At 32.8% G+C, this 22384-nt stretch overlaps 1 protein-coding gene across 1 annotated transcript; it reads left to right on the top strand.

The window, feature by feature from the left end:
- Positions 1-2: 2 nt before the first annotated feature.
- On the top strand, positions 3-21112 carry LOC120326989 (uncharacterized). Its single transcript, XM_039393352.2, has 17 exons — positions 3-429; positions 1189-1319; positions 1875-2808; positions 3175-3256; positions 4038-4195; positions 7268-7523; positions 8229-8397; positions 9130-10464; positions 10805-10942; positions 11607-11705; positions 12785-12982; positions 13579-13692; positions 15751-15932; positions 16425-16563; positions 17185-17422; positions 17851-18113; positions 18544-21112. The coding sequence occupies exons 1-17, from the start codon at positions 171-173 to the stop codon at positions 18622-18624; spliced, it is 4776 nt and encodes a 1591-aa protein (XP_039249286.2). The 5' UTR covers positions 3-170; the 3' UTR covers positions 18625-21112.
- The last annotated feature ends 1272 nt before the right edge of the window (positions 21113-22384 follow it).

Here is a 22384-nt window from a genome sequence, read left to right as displayed (position 1 = left end):
CTATAAAATTGTTGTGTTGGCTCTGATGAGGCATAAAAGTAGATAGAAATGCCTCTGCGTATTATTAGCTTAGTAGAAAGCTAACGACCAGAACAACAAACAGTGGATTTACTGCTCCCATTGTGTCTTTGTGTGATCTTAACTAGTGAATAGTTGGTCAGTAACAAACAATGGAAAGTCCCGATAGCGAGTTACTAGTGGATGTGACGTCTCACAATACCACAAGCAATGCCATATTGTTTGGCAACATGGAAGCAACTGTACATGAAGATATGGATTTTGGTTTGAATAATTTAAAAGAAACTTTGGTCCAGGATTGTAAGAAAGTTACTACTCCAGATCATGAAGGAAATATTAATTGTGCGATGGATATATTTGCTCCAGACCAGAGTTCTGTATCGAGCACAAATTCAAGACTTTCATCGTCAAGTGAGTATTAAATATTTGATAATTTGTGTACTGTTGAGGAGCTTTAAGCTAGATTTGAAATTGCTAATGGGAAATATAACGATATACCGGTGATTGAAATATTAGGAACTTTGTCCTTGCTGTATGTGTAATCTTGTTCTTATGAATGTACAATGGTGTATGTTAGTGAACATGAATTTATTTAGAATATTTTAACATTCCATATTTTAGGAATAATTTTTTCAGAACGTAATCTGTATAGCAAAGTATTCAGTTTTGACAATCCTTAGTTGTTAATAATTTTGAAATCATGCCTTGAATTATGACGCAAAACCCACATTCATTTCTTTTATTAAGGATATATTTCTGATATAATATTACCAAATTGTCACAAAAGTTATCAATGACATGTATCTGAATAAATTTTGTGCTCCTAAATATTTGATGATCTTGCTATATTAGTATGAAAATTGTACAAGGATTTTTAGTCTCTTTGGGTAATTAGGCGTAAATATTTCATGAAGATATTTCAAGTTCGTTTTGTAAAGCCTCATAATGAAGAACTAAATTCTTGATCAATGAATTGGAAGTATTGAGATTGACGGTAATACTTTCTTAATGTATTTATTGACTTCACGTTTTGAGAGTAACAAACCTTCGTATATTATGGACTTCATTTCTCGGCATTGCTATAAATACTGTATGAGTGAAGATCTGAGCACTTCTTGGAAAAACATAGTATTTATAGTTAGTACAGAATTTATTAAATTTACTTTTTAGGCACATTGGGCCCACCACGACATTCTATCTCCTCGGAACCAAAAGATACATCTGATTCTGACAGAGTTGGACACTTCAAGGCTAAACTAGGAAATAACTACATGACTCTGCTGAATGAACATGACCAACAAGTTAGTTTTATACTACACTAATGTTTTGATTGTTGTTATATTGCATTTCGGGATTTACTGTGTAGAGATGGAAGTTTGAGAATTTTTAGTCAATTCAAGTGTATTGTGCAACTTATTCAAGTTATTCTGATTGCAAGAAACTTTGCTATATTTTGAATGATTCAATCGAAATAAGATCGATCTTACAAAGAACCATAACACTATAGTTTAATGCAGTGGTTTCTGGCCTTTTTCGTCAATAAATTCCTTCCTTCGATTATTTTTAAACTCTTCCTCGATATGCATAAAAAGTAATTATTTGTTCAATTTTCAATGGAAATTTAGCTAATATTATTCGTCAGTAGCACTCATGCCTTTTCACAGTTTATGTGTTCATAAATGAGAATGATGGAAATAATAATAAAGAATATTAATACGGTAGTTGTGTGACAGCAAATACTGAGCAAAATTCTTTCCAAATAATGACAAAATTTCCACCCTAACTCTTTAAATAAATGAAGATTGGAATTTTCAAGTATTATTACATGAATTGTTAATGTGTCCTAATATCTTCAGGATGCAATGAGTATCACAAGTGGATCGAGTACTGGAGAGGGTGTGAATTCATTCAACCATGTGTTGTACAGTCCTAAAACCAGTCCTGCTCGGCCACCTGCCCCACCAAGGTTGTCACGAACGTCTTCGCCACATTTTCCGAACTCTCCAATCCAGTTTCCGTCATCTAAACAGAAGACATCCAACAATAAACAATGGACAGTATTTGGTGAAGATAAGGAAAATAAACTACCAGAACCAGGAAGAAAACAGATTCTGCCAGTTCGTGCTCCACCGGCTATACCTGTTAGAAATTCCCTGCGTAACAAGAACATTGAATCTCAATCTTCCCCACAAGTTTTACCTCAGCCACCGATACCCACACCCAGTCCGAGTGCGGACTTATTAACAATGGATATGGATGATCTAGAAATGCATTTGTCTGATGCTGGTTCACCAGTACCCCAACCAGTTGTGGTTGTGAAGCCAGCAATTCCACCGAGGAGAAATTTATTTTCTACTTCAAGTACTGTGTCTGGAAGTGATTCTCATGCTGGAGATTCGGACCATGATTTAATATCTTTACCACAACCAGAAGGTCATATTAACCTTGCACATAATATGTCAAGTGGATCTTGCTCTCCGATTGATTCTTTTCTTTTATTGACAAGTGCGTCAAAAGGTACTCCAGCGCCTCCTGTACCTCCTAGGAAAGATTTAACTATACCCAAGCCAGACATCCCTGTGCCACCACTACCACAAACAGAAAATTTTTTTGCTGAAAATTCTCAGCTTTCATCATCACAATTTGCTTCCTTTTCACATTTACAAGATAATACTGCCTCGTCGTTTTCTCTTGATGTTACATGTTCTAGTCCATCATGGGTTGCTTTTGAAGATACTGATGCAAAAACCCCACTCAAAACAACTTTGACACCAACCGATACAATATCAGGTATAAATTACACATATTAGTGTTAATTGCAGGAAAAATTCTACTTTTACTATGTTTTCTTTTGCTAATATTTCCACTTAAATTTACTATTTATGTCTTTTACCCACACATTTATTTTTAGAACAGTTTTAGTTTATTATTCGGTTGGCTTAATAGATGGAATGTTAACCGTTCAATGTCAAGTCTTTTAGCGCATTTTTGTCAGAATTCTGTTATATATGGCATGACATAATTATAGCAATTTCCTACACTATTGTGCATCTGCAGGCACAAATCTATAGGAAATAAATAAAGTGCTGTTGAATTTGAATAAATAATACATTACATACTTTCATAACTTTCATCTGTTTTTGTGGTATTTTTTAGATTTTCATGAGGACCAACCAGATAATGAAGATCACTTCAATATTTCTGAAATTGAACAAACTAATGAGGCTCTTAGTGATGCGTAAGTATCTGCAACTGTCAAGAAAATTTCTCATTAGGCATTGTAATTGATAACTGTATATTTAAATTTGTGAGAAATTTTTTTGTTTAAATTCTGCCAATAATACTAAATTTTATAAATAACTTTGTAAATTTTTGAGTTGTAACTGATGAAAACTTTGATTTCCAATAATTTCTTATCTTCATATTTACTGGATTTTATATTTCAGTATGGGTATATTTAGTCTATTTTGCGACTTTTGTTCGCGCATTGCCTGTGACATTGTTTTCACAAAAATCAATAAAGGTTGATTAGTACAAAAGCTTCTGTGCAGAAATCAATATCTTTATCTCTCTTTTAAGCTGTTGTGTTTCCAGAAATGAATGGACTTTTCTTATGTCCAGTTTAAGATTGAGTTGAACAGATTCATGTATAGATATAAAATCAGCATTAAAAAATTCAATTCATTATATTATCTCGATCTACATTTAATTCCATCATATATATTCACCTATTGCATTTTAGTGATTTAATATTTCCGAAATCATGAGCAGTTAAAGTTACTCTAATGAAACCCTCTCACCCAACTACCAAAGCCTGGCAGCGATTTACTAAATCATCATCAAAACTCTTGATCTTTATATCTTACAATAAATTGTACACTCAAATATAATTGACCCTTTCAAAATGCATGTAACAATAAAATATGCTTTGTGTTGCTGATTTTATGAATTGATATTAGAAAATATTCAGAAAGGTACAGCTTTTTTAATCTTGTTTTCCACTTTCTTTCTATTACTAGGGATCTTCTGAAAGAGGATGAAGATTCTCATTGGAGGAAACCATCATCATCTCCAGATGTTCGCGCATCTGCATCTAAGAAGAAAGGAGCAGGAGGAATCGGATATCTTTGTTTAGAAAATGATGATTGTGATAATCTAGGATCCTCTGATAATATAGGTTAGTTAAAAATCTTACTTCCAATAATTAACATTGTCATACCATGGATGCTTTATTGACCCTTGACCCCGAGAAAATCATTTTAATACTTCTCCATTGTATTCTTATTTTGAAAGTAGTTTTGCAAGTTGGTTTACTGTGACCATTTTAATTTAAAATATTTAACCATGCGGCACTGAAAATATAAAATCTGCAATCGATAGAGATCTCTCTGTTTTATATATATTTGATAATCCTGGGATTGAATTCCACTGAGGAGTGTATTATGTCTTTGCTTTCATTCCCTTGTTATTTTGTGTCTCATTCTCTTCTCTTGTAATATTGTATTCAATGTACATTCATGTGTAATTGCTTTTACCTTAACAATATAATTATCCAGACAAAGCCCTGACAGCCTAACCGTCAAGTTGTGAGTCAATACATTACCCAATCTATTTTCATTATTATATTGTTATTTTCGACAGTAAACATGACTGATTCTTAAAGAGGTGATTTATATTCAAATTAGTGTTAATTTCCATCACATCTATTGTGTGCTTCTATTATTTGTGTATGTCACACACAAAAAGACTTTTTGTGGGACCTGAGAATATAATTTGTATGGCTTATCTATTGAATTGAATTGAGCCCGGACTCAAAAAATCTTTTGTAATACATTTATTTCCTCATTTAGTACGAGGGTGTTTGTAGTATAGTTTTGAAATTCCTTCGAAACTACACAACTATAATCAAAGTATACATTATTAAAATATTATGAAACTGATTATATTATGAAATAAATTTTTAAAATTGAGAATTAGTTTTTGAGATACTCGATAAATAAATTTCATTGTGGCCTATATATAAGTGGATAGCCTCATGAAGTTCAGCCAAATATACAGTTTTATATCTATCAATTCATATTAGAAATGAATACATATGGAATAATATGGATCTTATTATTATTATGTTGTTAGTTAGTATTCCTTTTCTTCTTCGCGTCTAAAATCTATTTTCTTTTCAATTCAATTGCTTTTAAATTTTCATTGGTTGAAAATCGAATTTGTCACTAGAAGGCTATTGCTCTTATTTTGTTTTAAATGTTTCTTTGCGCTCTGTGGGATTCGTTTTTTGTGTGCGATGACCCCATCAAAATTAAAAATTGCGCATCTCTGGGCCTTCACTTCGTTGCTATCTCGTGGTCAGGCTCGTGAACTCGTGAATACTGCGGAGTCTGCGGTAACGGTAGTCTACTGTGAAAGATGGCATACCCGTACTACTTCGTTTCGCCTTTTGTGTCCATATATTTAAGCATCGGTCTTTTGTTTCTATAATCCAATTCAATTTTCCCTTTATTTGAGCATTTTAATCCACCATAGTAGCTATGATGTAGGTTGCTAAGGTTTGTTATTGATTATTATCAATGTCAATTTATATAATTGTGTGATTGCGATTTTTTCTCACTTTTATTGATAATCAATAAAATGATGTTTCAGAGGGCAGTTCTAGTTATGACAAGAGCTATAAAATCAATATCTAATCACATTTTGCTCAGAATACCTCCTGTTAACTAATTACTTATTTCATTTGTATGCTGACTGGGATTTTGAGTATTGGGATGTTGCGAAATTGCCTGAATAAATTTTAAGATTTGTTATATCCTCATGTTTTTCTAAGCACCACGAGACTATACTCTGTGATTGACTCAACTTTCAACTCAGACCTGAAGGGCTCGTGATTTAAATTGACCTGAGGGACGTGTACCCTACACTGGTTTTAGGATCCTTATTTAATCATTTGATCTATCAAAATCAAAATTGATTTATTCAGAAGAAAAAGCAAATTTTATAAAAAACAACAACGATAATTTCAATTTTCCGAATTATAGTTTCATTAATTTTGAATTCTGTGCACACTTTTTGTCACTCATGATTTTGCAGATGTCTATCTATTTTCCACCTGTCGTAATATTTTATATCACTGGAGTCCAAGGAATCAATAATGTCCATCTCCATAATGTTCTTTTCCCAATCACAAAATTGACTTATGTATTCTGTTGGGAATACAGAAGACTGTTGTTTCAGCTTACCTTTATCTATATAATCAATACATCACAACTGTCAATGGAATTTTTGTATGCTATCATGTAGTTTTAATGCCTATATCCCCATGATTAATTTGCTTGATCCACCATCACTTTGATGATATTTTTGCAGCAAGTGTTTACTTTGGTTACACTCACAATTATGTATTGTATTGACGTTGATATACATGTTGGTATGTCAGATTATAACAGATTATGAACTAAATCTTAATACAACCGAATATCAAAGATGTAGTATTGCAAAAGAATAGCAAACATGATGCAATATGCATACTGAATACCATACTAGGTTAAATCAGGTGCATGGTCTTTCGAATAAAAACACAGAATTATGCAGAAAAGCATGAAAGGCTTGTGTACATTTGAGACTGATCATTTACAGTAGACCTGTATTGAAGCAGAAGAAATGAAATTAAGTTTCTTACACACCAAAATTAAAACTGGGAATTTTTTTTTTACATAATTTCATGATGTATCATTCTTGGCCGATTATAGTCTATCCACACTGACTGCCGTTAAGGCATGTTGTATTAATGTCCCATGCTTTGCAAACTCTAGGATAAAATTTGTCTTGTAGAAAATTTTCAAATTCTACAGTTTATTACTTTCTTTGAATCTTGTTTTTCTTAAGCCTCTAGGCCATGTTTAGAGTCAGCTAAAGTACACAATTTACTAGATTAAATGGTTTCTTCTACACTCCAAGGTTACTTGTTAGGCATTTTGTAATCCAAAAAACCTGTTTAACGTTATTTTGAGAATATAAATATGGTCATAAATTACTAGCCTATAGAAATACCTCTTCTTACAAGATAATATGTCCATTTTTTAAGTTCAAAATTTTTTCCTAAAATATTGAAAATTGAAATTAAGGTATTGGTGTTGCAACCTTGCATTAAATATTTAATCCATATATTTGCCTAATTTAATGTTTTTTATATAATTAATGGTATTAGATTATAAATTGATTTATTATTGTTGTACCGTTTTAGATGGCAGCACAAAATCGCCACCAGTTACAATCACTCTACCTGAGAATGATTTATCACCAGAGAAACCTCAATCACAATGGGCAACATTTCAAAATGAAGAAGACGAAGAACATCAACATAATAACATAACAGATAATCTTGTAGGAAATATTTCTAATGCAAATTCATCACCTTCATTTGATATCAACAGCAGCGGATTGGCTGGAAGTTTGAATGATGTTGATGGGGATTTAGAAGATGATTTTGCTGTGAATCGGTAAAGGAATTTTTTTCATTTTTTTGAGTCTGAGCAGCCTTGCTTTATATTTTTGCAGGATTATTTTCTATAAAGCAGAGGTCTTCTAACAATTGTATTTGATTTTTTTCATACATATCACTGAGCATTTTACCAGAGAATTTAAGTTTATTAATGTAGGACAACTTATAATAAATATGGCAGTTGGTTTGAATGTGTAATATCATCAATCGTTTGTCTATTTGATTAACAATAATTTTAAGAATTTTTATTATTTTTTGACAATTTTTCAATGCAAGCGAAAAAAAAAATTTAGGAAATGGATTGATATTTTGCAAGACATTGGAATTATCGACCAGTTTGAAAACAGCTGTATCAACGTATCACCATGTTCTGCCTTTCTTAGAAAAGTATTAGTATGTAATCTTCAATTAAGATGAAAGAACCGATACTGACTTTCTATTCTTGACCCGTGTTTACATTATTAAACCCTGAAAAGCAATGTATGTAGCCTATTTATAAAGCTGTGTTTAGTTCCTCTTTATATTCAGCTATTTATGCTAATTTTATTGATTGTTATATTGGGTTCTCAAGGTTAGGAATATTTAGATGGTTGTTTAATTGATTAGGCCAGTCCTATGAGATTGTGAAATTCGAATAATAAGCAATGTGATCTTCACTTTTATTCAAAACAGAATTCCTTAAAACAAATTTCTCTACACACAGCTTGTCTACAGAAATGCCAGACCTCAAGGGATTTAACAGAGCTGACAAGGGATCACAAAACAACCTCGTAGACTTCTCTGATGATAGAGGAAGTGCTGCGGCTAGTATTGGAAGTCGAGAAAATCCTGATGATGACGATGTTGAAACTATATTTGATCTCACTGCACAGGTACAACAATTTATTTATGGTTGATCGGAGTAACATATTTTTTTCTTGTTTATGTAAGGCAGTTGTTTACAACCTTTTTGGTGGAGTGGAATCCGAAAGAAATATTCTGGAGACTCAAAGATAATCCCTCTGCAGTAGTTTGCAAAACGTTTTTTTGAAAATTTGTCAATATTCGTAGAACTACATACTATGAATATTTATAAAACAAACCTAATACTGGCAAAACAAAATGATTTTCAAAATGTTTCAAGTTTAATATTAGTGACAAACCTAATAGGTGATTGACTATATTTAAGCAATATAAATATAAAAAACATACATTTTGGGACTTGAATGTAAACCGTAACCCCGGGACCGCATTGGCGAAACCATAGAGTGCCACGGAAACCTGGTTGAAAATCACTGGTGTAAGGTATGTACCGACTATTAGGACCCGAAGCAAAAACCAGGGTATCCATATTGACATAAATAATACGAAATGTTACAGAATGAAATTTGAGAAAGTGTTACGCAACACATTTAATCTACTCAAGTTTTTTTATTTTGTTTTTGAATTACTGTTGTTCACAGAGATCATTTTTGTACGAATCCTTTTTCAGACAAAATTATTTTTGTCTTTAATTAATGTATTCGTACATTAACACTATTTCATGGTGTTTCAAATCTTGAGTCGAAAATTAAATTTGACAATCTCAATGAATTCACATATGTCAAATCTATTTCTTTTTACAGGGAGATAGTTTGAAACGCAAAAGACCCAAGGGAGAAGTGAGTGTGGCGGTCGATGAAGACATGAAAGATAATACATTCGAAATGAAGAAATCCCCGACCCCGATACAATGTGAGAAAGTATCGTTTCATGTTGGTCCAGCTGGAATGGATGACACTGTATTTGAAGAGGAACCAAACTTGTTCGATTTCGCTAAAGATGTTCAAAGTGCAACAACAAGAAGCCTATCAACACCACATTCGTCACATTCTAGCCGACCAGAGACACCAGCTAATTCCAGACTTGATTCCAATGCATCAGCTGGTTGCTCCGTATCAATGGCTCCTACCAATCCATTTTGGTCACCAACTTCAACGTCTTCTACATCTCAGTGTTCACTCGTCGATTCACCTTTTGATAATATTATTTTCAAGTCACCTCAGCATGATGAGGCAAAGACATCAAAAATATCTTCTACCCCTGTTCGAATTAATTTAACAACAAGTCCCGTTACACCTAGTCAATTAGTTCGTATCCCACCCCCACCTCTCTCTTTATCAAGATCTTCTACTAGAGCAAGGCGGTCTTCGCAAGCAAAAGAAAGAGTACGAAATTTATCACAAGGATCAACATCAGCGAAAAGAATCGATTTTGACAACGTTTCAGAGTCTAGTGCAAAAGCTGGCACATTACCATCATCTCGTGCTGAGACACCAATTCAAAATAATATTATTCTGAGTACGACTGATTCCGTAACTTCAGGATCTGGAAATACTGCATTACATGACGATATTTTTGATCCGTTTTCTACGCAATCAAATACAGAATCTATTAATCCGATTCCTTCTTTTGAAATTGGGAAAACAGACGACCTATTCAGCTGGATGGAGGAACCTCAAAATGAAGAAATTGATGCTTCGAATCCAAATACAAAACCCGATTCAGAGTTGAATTTAAACGTTGATGATGCTCAGGATATCACTTTAGTATTGGATCAATTAGAAGTTATTCCCAGTAATAATATTGTACAAAATAACACTAATACAAATGCTCATGTCCATTCTGTTATTGAAAATAGTCTTTCGCCGGATCCTATTTCAGCAGAAGACGAAACCGAGATAACCGACGACAGCACGAATCATCTTTCTGGCAATCCTGATCCACTGGAAGAATTGAAGAAAGTTACGTCTGTCGAAAGTCCGTTAGGAATTCAAATACCGAAGCGTGTTTTACTGCCAGAAGTTGAAATTATCGAGAGCAAAATATTTTGGGATGTTTATATGAGATTTCCACCAACGAAAAGAACAATGAGTAATAGGAAATGGGTACCGATCCATGTCAAGTTGAATTGTGACCAGGTGTGTAATATTTATTTTAATTTTTAATTTAAAATTTATCTAATGCCAAAGTAGTTTTCAGTTTGTTAATGTTGCAGAATACATTCCCCTCTGAAATATTTTCAAGGCAATGATTGAAAAAACATGATCTATTTTGTGTGAACGTAAAGTTCAATTAAGGTCATCTTTTGCATTTCAATGACAGTTCTGTTTCCTTAATCAATTAGTTTCCGGGCCAGTGTTCTGCTAAAAATAGATGCACGGCTTTTGTGTAATATGCAAATGAGCTTCAGAGTTATTTTTAATTTTTTCTTTTTCTTTATATCTGTCCTTTATTCTTATTACGATCTATGTGTTACAGATTGACAATCCACTAGTGAAACTATATTACACATCTAAAGCACAAGATCCTTTCCGCACTGTGTCGCTTGCTAGTCATCAAATGCAAGTATCGAAGCCTAAACTGCAAGCTCATTATTCTGACGAAGGACAAATTTTGGTATGTTGACATTTTTTGCATTACTACTTAATCATTTGATTGGCAATTCATGTGTATTGAGTACTTTTTTAACATATTATCAATTCTTGATAAATTGATTATAGCATTATGTTGAAAAAGTACTCAATTCACATGAAATGGTATTTATTGATTATAATTTATTTGAATGTGTCTCTTTTCTGGTTAAATTAGCATTGATTATTTTGATGAACTTCAAATGTCAATTTCTGTAATTTAAAAACTGTTTATAATATAAAGATGTATGGAATACATTAATTTGAATCAAAGTTTTTTCTGATATGATATTGACTTGAGATAAGAGCGATAACCTAACAGTCGAATCATTAAACCTAACAGTGTTCCCTTCGCAGGTTATACATCCTGGGTTCAAATCTCATATCTACTACCTTACCCATGGTGTCATAAATTGGGGTAGACAATGCCGATTCTGGTCAATCCAAAAATAGCAGCTCCTTACATATCATTAGATATCAGTGGCTGCCGCGCTACTCTTTTTTCGAAACGAAAGACGTGAATAAGCGTCAAATATAGAAAAAAACGCTCTAAATAAATATCTGATATTTTGATTTCGTATTAGCGGGTAGTATATTGTTGCTATTTTCTATACATCAAATCTTATTTCTTTATCTTGTAACTATTTCAGGGCAAATTACATGCTGTTAAACTTATGGTTGTTCATTACAAAGAAAAGCAAACTTTCAGTCCACGTAGAAGCTTGACAAGGAATGCATCCGGATTTAAGGTATTATAACATGTGTTTCACTTCATTAATGGTTTTCGAGTAGTCTTTTCTCCTTGTTAACTTCCTACTTTGGATCAGTTTGTGGTATTTGCTATAAGGATGCTTGAATGAGGTAGTGTTAGTGATAAATGGGATTTGGGAATAACCTACCGTAATCTATTTTTTATGGAACCTTGCTTTCAGAATACCAAATGCAAACGAAGGGTTTTTAAATACACTACTTTCTATTAGATAGGGGATGAAAAATTGAAAAGGATAACATTGTAGAACCTTGTGTATCAGTGTTGCAAATTTGTCGAAAACCTAATATAGAACTTAGATATTCATTTGTTAATTATTCAGAGATTTGCATATTTTTACATATTGTGGTGCATACTGGATATGGTCGATACTTTTCTTTGTCCTATAGGATGTTGTACAAATGCCTTGTTGACAATCAACTAGGTCAAGTTTGTGGTTAGTTTTGAGCTGTCACGTAATGGCATATGCTCTGACACGACTCAAGTTTATCTCACATAAATCAATACTGCGAAAGCTTTAACTATATGTTCCCCCAGCTTGTTCTACACTAGTACACTTGCTTATTGAGATTAATAGATTTTAGAGATAACAAGTACCCTCTTAATGGAAGTTGAGAAATTCACTCCATTATAGTTATTGATTTAGTATTATTGGGCACAAAGTGTACATATGGATCATTTTGTTATTATGTTGTTGTTGTTCTTCGTCTTGTTCTTTTTCTTGTTGCCTCTTACTTTAACTACTGGACCCAATTGCTTTGAAATTTTGAAGGTTATCGATGTCGCTAAAAGACTATTACCTATTTTTTCCTAAATTTTGAGATTTGATATTTCACATTAAGTTTTGCTGTTTAATTTTCATCCGTGGCAACACATTTTTTCTCTGTCGAGCATGACAGTTGTCTTCCATATTGATTTTGCGAACTTGTGCTATGCGAAAGTCAGAAGTTTTTCGATGCCGGTAACTAACTGTAGACTAGGTACTGTAACTTATTTCATGTCCATATATTTGAGCATTGCTCTTGTGTTTATTAATGGAATTTTCTTTTACGTTTTCAGCATGCTTGCAAAGGGAAACAAAGTATTAAATTTGGTTTTACTGTCCATGATGATGTGATGTCGTTTTGTAAAGCAACTCGCGACGCCATGTTCAATGTTCATAAAAGAATTCCGAAGTCTAAAGAAGAGGAACACAACACCACTGTCAAATATCATTCCAGAGATGAATTGCTTATTGACGTACATGATGAACTACAGGTAGGCCGACAGTGTTGAGATATTTAACTTACAGCGAAAAATTTCAGATTTATTAAAAATTATTGTTATTCATTCGGTGATTTTTCAGGCTAGGATGGCTAGAACATAAGAATTTACTACTCAAAATACATTCTGATTTATATTTTCAAATATGGAATATTGAATTCATTCCTATTGGGTCATTTTCAACAAATACTAATTAGAAAACAATGCATATCTAGGAATTTGAATTTGAAAATACAAAAGAGTTAAGTTAACAGAGGTTGGATTGGTAGATTTTTTTACAGCCTTCAAAATTTGAATGGAGTTTTTTTGGCATCTGAGAGTCTTCAATTTCCTTATCATTAATTTTAAAACTGAAATTATTTAAATTTATTCTTAATCTTAAATTCTGGAATTTAAAAACATCGATTGTATGTTGTTTCGATTCACGCCATTTTATACATTTCAAAATTGATTGCGCAACATGAAATTCGGTGAAAAAAATTTTAATCAAGTAAGATTTATCTGTATCTGAAATCTGAATTATTCCTTCATTTAATAATATGTAATTGTTGTAATATTGTAATTGTAATGTAATTTTTTCTATTTTGAAGGCAATTGTGCAAGAATCTGGATTGATGGAAGCATGCAAAGTACGAGTTCACTTCTTTGCCAGTTCGTTTTTGTCAGGAGATCCAAAGGCTAAAATAACGATCAATGATCGAAAGGTTAATACGGTTTTGTAAAGTTTTTATTTCTTATTTTATTCAATTTACTGTCGAACATGAGACGAAATCAATTTATTTCATGCCATACATGGTCATACCAACTTACATTCTTCTGAGATTTCGAAGTATTTTTATTTGTGGATCGGCCAACAAAGGTAATTGATAAGATATGCATTTTTGACTCAAATTATCATCAAGTCATACTCGATTTGCCATTATTTATCTTCTTACTAACAGATGTACCAGTGACCTGAAAATGTTTAATAATTCATGTTCTACCACAACCTAAATGGTTGTCATTGGTGATTAATCTAAGGTTTGGTTGAGGGAACAGGAGTAGTTATCTTTGCCCATCTGCCAAGCGCCTGGCTGCTTTTTTTTCAGGAATGAGATGAATGCTTTTTTAATCTGATGTTATTTTTATTGTAGTTTTTGATGACTTGCTAAAGTAGACTTGCTAATTCAGTCAATAACCCAACTCTGATGACAAATTTTACCAATCTTTGAATAGTATTTGTGTTAGAATCAAATTTGTTTATATTCAGCTGCCAGGATTACATTATAAAACACCTTGTTTTTCATCTTCCCTGATTCCCCTGAACAGTAATAGTTTAAATAAGTTCAAACCAGCCACATATGCAAATTATTGATTATTACTTCACTGGGCATATATGCCTGAAATAATTTTTCAGGCGTTGCTAGTAGCAATAGGTTGAAAATGAATTTTGATAATTCCAAAAACACCTGGCCAACTGGTTAAAGCGTTTGACTCAACTATGATGGCATCACAGGTTAAAATCTCTGGTTCAAATCCCATGTCCACCACCTTACCATGGGTGTGATAAATTAGGTAGGCAATGCCAGTCCGGAAAGATTCCAGTCCTTCCAAACTATAGTAGCTAATTACCTAGCAGTGGCCGCTTGCATCGAGCCTCGTTCAGACAAAAAGTCTTATAAATACTTCATATAAGTAGTTTAAAAATTGCAAATATGATGGTGAATCATTGATATGGTAAAATTTACTATCTCTAATTTGAACTTTTTTAAATTGCATTTGAAAGGATTTCAAAATTTAAATAATATACGTATTTATATACTAATTTTAACTGCTATTTCGCCAAAGTATTTATGAGAGGTTGAAGTTATTTAATGATAAAGTATATCATCAAAATTTTTTTAATGTCACTTCATTTTACTTACCTATACAAAACAACGTGTCCACACTTATGGTAGAGAATTATGAAGTTAATGTTTTTTTATTTGCCTTGGGGCAACAATTTATTGTAATATCAGCATTTTAATTTGATTTGCAAAAGTAATTTACACAGAAGTCATCTCAACTGTTTGTTATTTCTACTTGAAATGTATCTTTAATCATCACAGTGAAATATAAAATTCAAATTATGAAGCGAAAAGCATATAATTTAACTTCTAAAAAATTTTGATTTTGTGAGCCTCTTGCCACCTCTGAAATGTAGGAGATATTAATGGAAAGATTAAAAATAATAACTGTTCTGTGTATGACACTTTTTGTCAAGCATTAGGTGTTAATTACCTCACCTTGCATGAGTTCACAAGTTTAAATTTTGGATAATTCTGTGCTGGGAGATTTCTTAACTTGTAGTAGGGTTGTTTATATATCTCCTGGTTACATTTAGTTGATTCCACTATCCAATATTAGCAGTTCTTATGATATGATTAACTCTTTCACGAAGTTAACTTTCGACAACCATGTGATAAATATAAAAAAATCCCATCTCTCCATTAGATATTTTGTGAACTGTAATGCAATTTTATATCTGCTTATAGGTTGTGTAATCTTTTTTACATTGTATATCAGGGGCTGGATCCTTTTAGGCGTGGTGACGTAACAAAATGACTATACTTGTTAATGAAAATTTTCAAGGTCAAATATAGTGTTTCGAAATTGACGAAAGGGGGAATGCATCAAAGGTTAAGAACCACTGGCTCATTGCATAAGATATATATACACTAAATTTAATTTCTAATCCATCTCCGGTATTCATCATAAATTATCATATATCCCATAATTTACAGATGGAAGGCAAAGAAGTTGTCAGAAGAGAAGATATTATTCCAACAAGCTTGGATGGATGGATTGATATTCGCGATCCTGAACTACATGAATCTTGTACACAAGATAGTTATGAAGGAGGAAGCAATGACGTTGGAACTTGTTCTTTCTATCCTCCTGATGCTTGCAGATTTGAACTCATGAGGTTTGTGTCGTTTGTCAAAAGTTAAAAAATGTCAATTGTATTGTGTTTTTAATACTCATTTATATGTTCAAATTTTGGATATATCAAGTCCTCTTCAGGGCAGAATTTTGATGAGGTTGGCATGCTTTCATTGGAGTCTGAATCAGAGCCAAGATTGTATTTTTAAATTACAAAGAGTCAGCAGAAGTCTGAGACAAAAATATTAGTTGTATTAGTCTGAGTCAGAATTTTCAGCTTTCAATAGTGATAATTAAAGTCAGAGTTAAAATTTTCAATACTCGGAAGCTGGGAGTTTGATTCAAAATTTATATAAGTGAGTGTATATTAATACCGAATTATGCTCATTGTCAACTTCAATCTGAAATATGGATATTAAAAATGATGTTAGCTTTCTAAGCATATCTGTGATATAAATGATACCATAGTCAGTTTCCAATTCTCGATGTGTACTTTCTCTGTTTTGTAGTTTTCAATTTTTTATGTAATTGCTAGGTTTGCAACATCCTATGCTGAGAGCGAACTACCTGTTATTGTTAAATCATCAATCACTGTCAAAGGTGCAAGAATTCAACTCAGATGTATATTGAGAATGAGTGGAAATCATAGTGCAAATAAGGATCCTCTAACTCAGGTTAAGATGTTTCTCTTTTTACTATGGAATAAACATAAAATATAAAAAGTATGTAATGTCTGCCTTGCTATTGAAAGCTGCACAAACGACTAAGATATTTATCACATTAAAGTTAGTTTTAGTGGATTGTCATTCATGGTGTTACTTCAGGTAACCTTAATAAACATATTGTTTCTACTTAGTCAAATTTTTATGTCAACTTTTCACACCTTGTACAAGCAGCCTTTGATATCTAACTATATGTAAAGATCTACCGGTAACTCTTTTTAGAAGGACTGGAATTTTTTGGTGAGATGAGATGGTGGGAATGATATTTGATACCTTTGTATCCCTGTGAAATGTGTTACACGCTATGCCGACATAGTGAAGTCCAACATGTTAACCGCTAGGCTACCACCTCCACAAAAAAACACTTTAATTCTTTATTTTGCATATAATTATCTAAATTTTGTTTTATGGTTTGAGAAGGCAATAAATTCTCTCTCATATGGTGTTTGTGGCAATTTAAATAAGATGGATGACAGATATCTTAACATTGTTCCTATCTTGAAAAACTTTGCCGAATATTAGTTTCACTATCAGTTGAAATTCATTTCTTATGGGTTTGTCTTTTTGTTACAGATTGCTTGTGAAGACGTCATGATACGATTTCCTGTACCAGATGAATGGGGTTCATTCTTTCGTGTGGACGGTCGCTTTCGAAATCATTCTGTTAAAGCGAAACGAGCTGCAAAACAAAGACGTAGACCATCTGCTGAAGCTGGTGTAACAATGGAAGCTTCAGTGGGGATTGCGAAATACGAACGTGCATATAGAGCTATTGTATGGAGAATGCCTCGCTTGCCAGAAAAAAATGCAGGTAGTTTGATTATTTTAAGTTCATCAATGTTAATATTAAGATAAGATTTATTGTAATTTTTTCATCGTATTTTCATATCCACAATCTTAGAAGTATCTCTGACTTCCAGTCTTTTTATTCTCAACATTTATCAATAAAAAAGTTCTTCAAATCTAAATTAAAATCTGAATCTTCATACTATTTGTTGTATCTTGATTTGTTTCATGTCTCAAATGCTATCCATATCCAAATGTCTACAAAAAATGTTGCTGCTGCTAATCTTAAAAGATTGATGTGATGCTCCACGCCAATTTCGAGTTGTTCTTTTACACAGTGGGGCAGTCATGGAAAATATCAGCTGGTAGAAGGGAAATTCCGAGTGGCCATATAGGGAATTGGGAATATCCTCTGCTCAGGCTAGCTACATCACATCATTTTTTTGTATTTAGTGCAAAACACTCCTCGTGTGTTCACCTGTCGAATAGAACTAAGTTCTGATCGTGATCTGGAACGATTGAGAACACCTGAAGATAATGCAGAGACAAAGGGAGATGGATATAGAGGTGGATTGGACAGCAAATACAGATGGTGTGAAGTTGAATATACAATGCCTGGTCCCACTGCATCAAATGTCTGTGTGAGATCAGTATCGCTACCAAACACTGATCGTGCTGAGAAGTTTGTTTCTTATCAATCACATTACTTTTATAAGGTATTCCGATAATTTTTATGTTTTATTTTTAGTACATGCCATGTTACATTATATCATTTACTTCCATGTTATTGTGGTTCACTCTCATTTGCTGATGTATTCATTGCGTTATTTATGTATAATGTGATTGATATTGTGCAGACCATTGCCTTTTTTATTAATCAGAATTTCAGACTTTAAAAATTTTCCATAGAAACCAAAAAAAAAAGGTTTAGTCAACTAATTCTATTAAAAAATATCATAAAAAATTTGATTTCCTCACGAGAAGCTTTTTTCATCTCGGAAGTGGAGTCAATTTTTTTGCAGACTGAAGTCATGGTTGATTTGTTGTACTTTAATTATGTCAAAAATAAATGGCAATGGGACTGAAATGTTCACATTTCCAGTATTATCAATGCTATATATATAATTTTTTTTTTCCATTTTCAAGGTCGGAGTCTCCGTAGCAGCAGAACCCGTTGGCACAACAGGAGAGGAAGATGTTGGAACTAAATTATGTGCTGTACAGTAATCATCACATATAAGGCAATTGTTTCATTCCAATCCACCACCCATGAGTTGTATTGTTGAATCATGCTTGATCAAAGCACACAACATTTGGATAGAAATTGAGGGTATATTGGTGGTGCCATCGCATTTTGGTATTGTGAACTCATCACTGATCTTCGGAATCTGAGTCCATGTTCTGAAGTTGAGTCAATCATTGAGCTAATTGGTTGATTAACGGTGCATCCGAGTTATTCTATTTATCTGACACGAGTCGCTTTGGGTCTGGGCACTCGAGTCCTTGACATATGGGGACCAGAGTCCAAATTGAGTCAACCTCTTCAATCTGGTATAGAGTGAAAGATGTTGCATGTCGATGGCGAAACCCAAAAACCTTCGATTTTTTTATCAAGTTTGATTCATCAATTAATTCATGTTTGAGTGGTTCCACTGTATTCGAGAATTTGACTTTTCCAACCAAATCTTACTACATGTCTTCGAGACTATATACTGTTGCTTTAATAAGCGTTTTGATACACAAAATAGTAAAATACTAAAGAAATCTCTGTGATCATTGACATCGTTTTGTGGATATTATTTATTGCAATGTAGTACTGTCAATCTTTTTTTTCTTTCTCATAAGTTCCCTGTTCGTCGATTGTATTTTTCGTTAACTTGTTTTGAATGTGTAATGACCTAATCACATATGTAAACTCGAAACTTTTAAACTCCAAATTATTAACCAAACTTTTATGTTTCTCTGTTCCAATTCGATACATATGTATCCAAACACAGGGGGAGTTGATAATTAGCTTTCTTTCTTGCTAAATCAATCATATATCTTGTTTGTTTTTTTTGCTCTCTTATTTCCAAACTTAAGTATATTACATTACATGGCTTTTTCTTTAACATATTCAAGTGTGGTTTTAGCTTTTCATCGCTACCATCGTGTCCAATAGAAGATCATTATAGTTCAGCTACTGTTTCTAGTTTGTCTTTCCTGCTGGTCAGGTTATGATTTGACTTACAAAATGTAACACAGCACTCAGTTATTTTTGCCAAATATTTGCAGCATGATACATTTTAACAGAGAAGTATTGCAAAGTTGATGCCACTCATTTACCATTAATTCTTGACAAAATTTTTACATGACTTATCTAGCTCGGTGTATGGTCACATTATAGTGTCATTTTGCTGACTCAAAATTGAATGTTATTTTTTTGTTCATCTTCCTTTTACTTCTATTTTTGTGCCAATGTAGCAGCATAATATGATATCCCATGTGTTTGTATTATTCTGAGGGACAATTTGAGAGCCGGACATAATTTACAAGAGAATAGTAGTCATTCTATATTCTGGTCATTGTTTGTCTTTACTGATTGGTTTTATATGTGGAATTCATATAAATGTGGACCAGTAGCAAAAAGACAGCACATTTGATAGTATGGAAATGCATATAACACAAAATGTATCTAAAATGAAATTTTGTAAGTGTGGTGACAATTATCATAATACTGACTCATCATCAAATTATTCTTTCACATATGATTTTACTGTCAATCGATCATTTTCCTAACTTATCATTGGTCACAAATATTCGAGTAGGTTGAATTTTCTTCGTGAGTAGCTTGCCACAATTAAAATTGCTTATCCATGTCAAAATTGACTGACAATTTGTTAGGTATCATAGCTTCACATCAGGAGGCTATTTATTTATTTTCTCATATCATTGTCATGTGCACAGTTTTGAAATCCTTAAAATTTTCATTCACCATTTTCAGTTTTGCTATATATCCGTATTGTCAGATCTGATTTAATGTCAGCATATTCCCTCAGATTTTTTTTATTAATGGTAATATGGAATCAAATCAAAGTTAGGAATCTGTTTTAGAATTTTTTCTGGAAGATAATCAGTATCTCACAGACGACATTAGCATATTTGTTTCTTATTTGCACTGTGAGGTAATTATTGCCCTTTTAATTTTGTCATTAATGATATTTTCATGATGGTGATCAAATCATATTGGCTTAACCTTTCAATTTGCAACACCATTGACAATTGAGTGCCCCAAAGTTTGAAAAGTTGATTTGCAAGTGTATATCATTAGTATTCAGAATGTCACGTTTTCAGTGTTACTAATCGGCAGTTGTGTGAGTGATGTTCTTTGCTTTAAACTCTTTATTCGTTTTTTGTCAATGTAAGGTATTTTCTAAATTTATCGACAGGGCGTGGTGCTTATCAATGACTATATACATATATATATGTGAATTATATGTATGTGGAATTTACTTTAAATTGCTTGGTGAATAAATAATTGTTTTTATTTATTATTTGTAGTATTGAGTATTAAGGTGAGATGTAATTGTTTTCATACTTGTATTTGTAAAGTTTGTGTATTTTCAGTATTTTTCAAACCTTGGCATTGAGTTTTGTGCAATCAGTTTTGGCCGCATTTTTCGTTTCACTATGTACCTTTGTTCTGTTATTATTATTAAATGGTCTTTCATTGAAATGTGTGGTTTATTTTAACTATGTTATCTTGGCTCGGCGGTGTGGCACATGATGCCAATCGTTAGGAATACGTTCGCCATCGCATCTGCCATTACCAGGCTTGTCCATGGGATGGGACAGCACAATTTTATATTTCTCATGGGACACGAAAAGCGTATGATTTTCGGGGAAATGATGGTAAAACATCAGCATTAACAATATAGTTCTTTAATGGGGATGGGATGACGGACACATTTAAAATATTTATGAATATAAAGTTAATAATACCCTTCTGGAGAATTCTTCCGTGTTTATGTACTATTCTTAACAATATGTAGGCTAGTGTTTTATGTTTCATATTTAAACTTCATTTGATGCTTTAAGTTTTCTGTCCTATATTTTATAACAGCAAAAATAAGGCAAAGTATTCCATAGGTACATTTCGAATCCAATAATTGTTATTAACACAATACAATATGAGCAATACGCTCCTCAATGGCCTTGTTCAAGATGCAAAATAGATAGACGAGAATTCTAAATGAACTTTATGGAAATGGTCCCCATCTGCGTGTTATTTCTTCGGAGCTATTAACGTACTTTAGCGGAGTAAACCCCAACTGAACTCCAGAGATCAAATATGCACACAATTGCAATGCCAAATGTTCGTTTATTGTAAGTTGCGCGATCGAACGGATGTTTCCCCTAGCATTGATTTTTCTGCAACAATCATTGCATAAAATGCAAAACGATCGTTATGTCCACTAAAGTGTCCAATAAATAAGAGATATAATAAAATATACACTCATACCTTAATACAAATATAAAGCGCGGTCGTATATTTGATAGACATTCAAAACCAAAACTACCAACGGGAGAACACAAAAAACACTATTCAACCGAAGCCGGAAATATGTCATCAACTTTTTCGCAATAAACATTGCATGGAAATATTATAAATGAAATGATCATAAAATTCGGGCAATGACTTTGTTTCATGAAAACAAGAGAGCTGTGCTCAAATATATGGACACGTCACAAGGTGTCGCTATTTTTTATTCTGACAAATAAAAAACGAATCTCCACCGAAAGTCCACAGAAATTTTTGAAATAATTAAAAGTGATAGCCTTCTGGCAAAAAAATCACAAGAACAACAACATAATATTGAAACGATCGTTATGTACACTGACGTGTCCAATAACATGCACTATTAACAACAAGTGGTCAAAAGTATGGAAATACACAGTAACTATCCTATATACTTGCTAAAAACTTGAGGTCGCCCGTGATGCTTTC

Source organism: Styela clava, chromosome 4 (assembly GCF_964204865.1).
Source record: "Styela clava chromosome 4, kaStyClav1.hap1.2, whole genome shotgun sequence".
Classification (NCBI taxonomy): Eukaryota; Metazoa; Chordata; class Ascidiacea; order Stolidobranchia; family Styelidae; genus Styela; species Styela clava.
Note: the sequence above shows the minus strand (reverse complement) of the source record. Positions and strands in the feature narration are given on the sequence as shown.

Excerpts from the sequence above, each read along its gene's own strand:
- LOC120326989 (XM_039393352.2), top strand. The coding sequence starts at position 171 with ATGGAAAGTCCCGATAGCGAGTTACTAGTGGATGTGACGTCTCACAAT. Across the intron at positions 7,524-8,228 it reads GATGATTTTGCTGTGAATCG|CTTGTCTACAGAAATGCCAG; the intron begins GTAAAGGAATTT and ends CTCTACACACAG. Across the intron at positions 10,465-10,804 it reads TCAAGTTGAATTGTGACCAG|ATTGACAATCCACTAGTGAA; the intron begins GTGTGTAATATT and ends TATGTGTTACAG.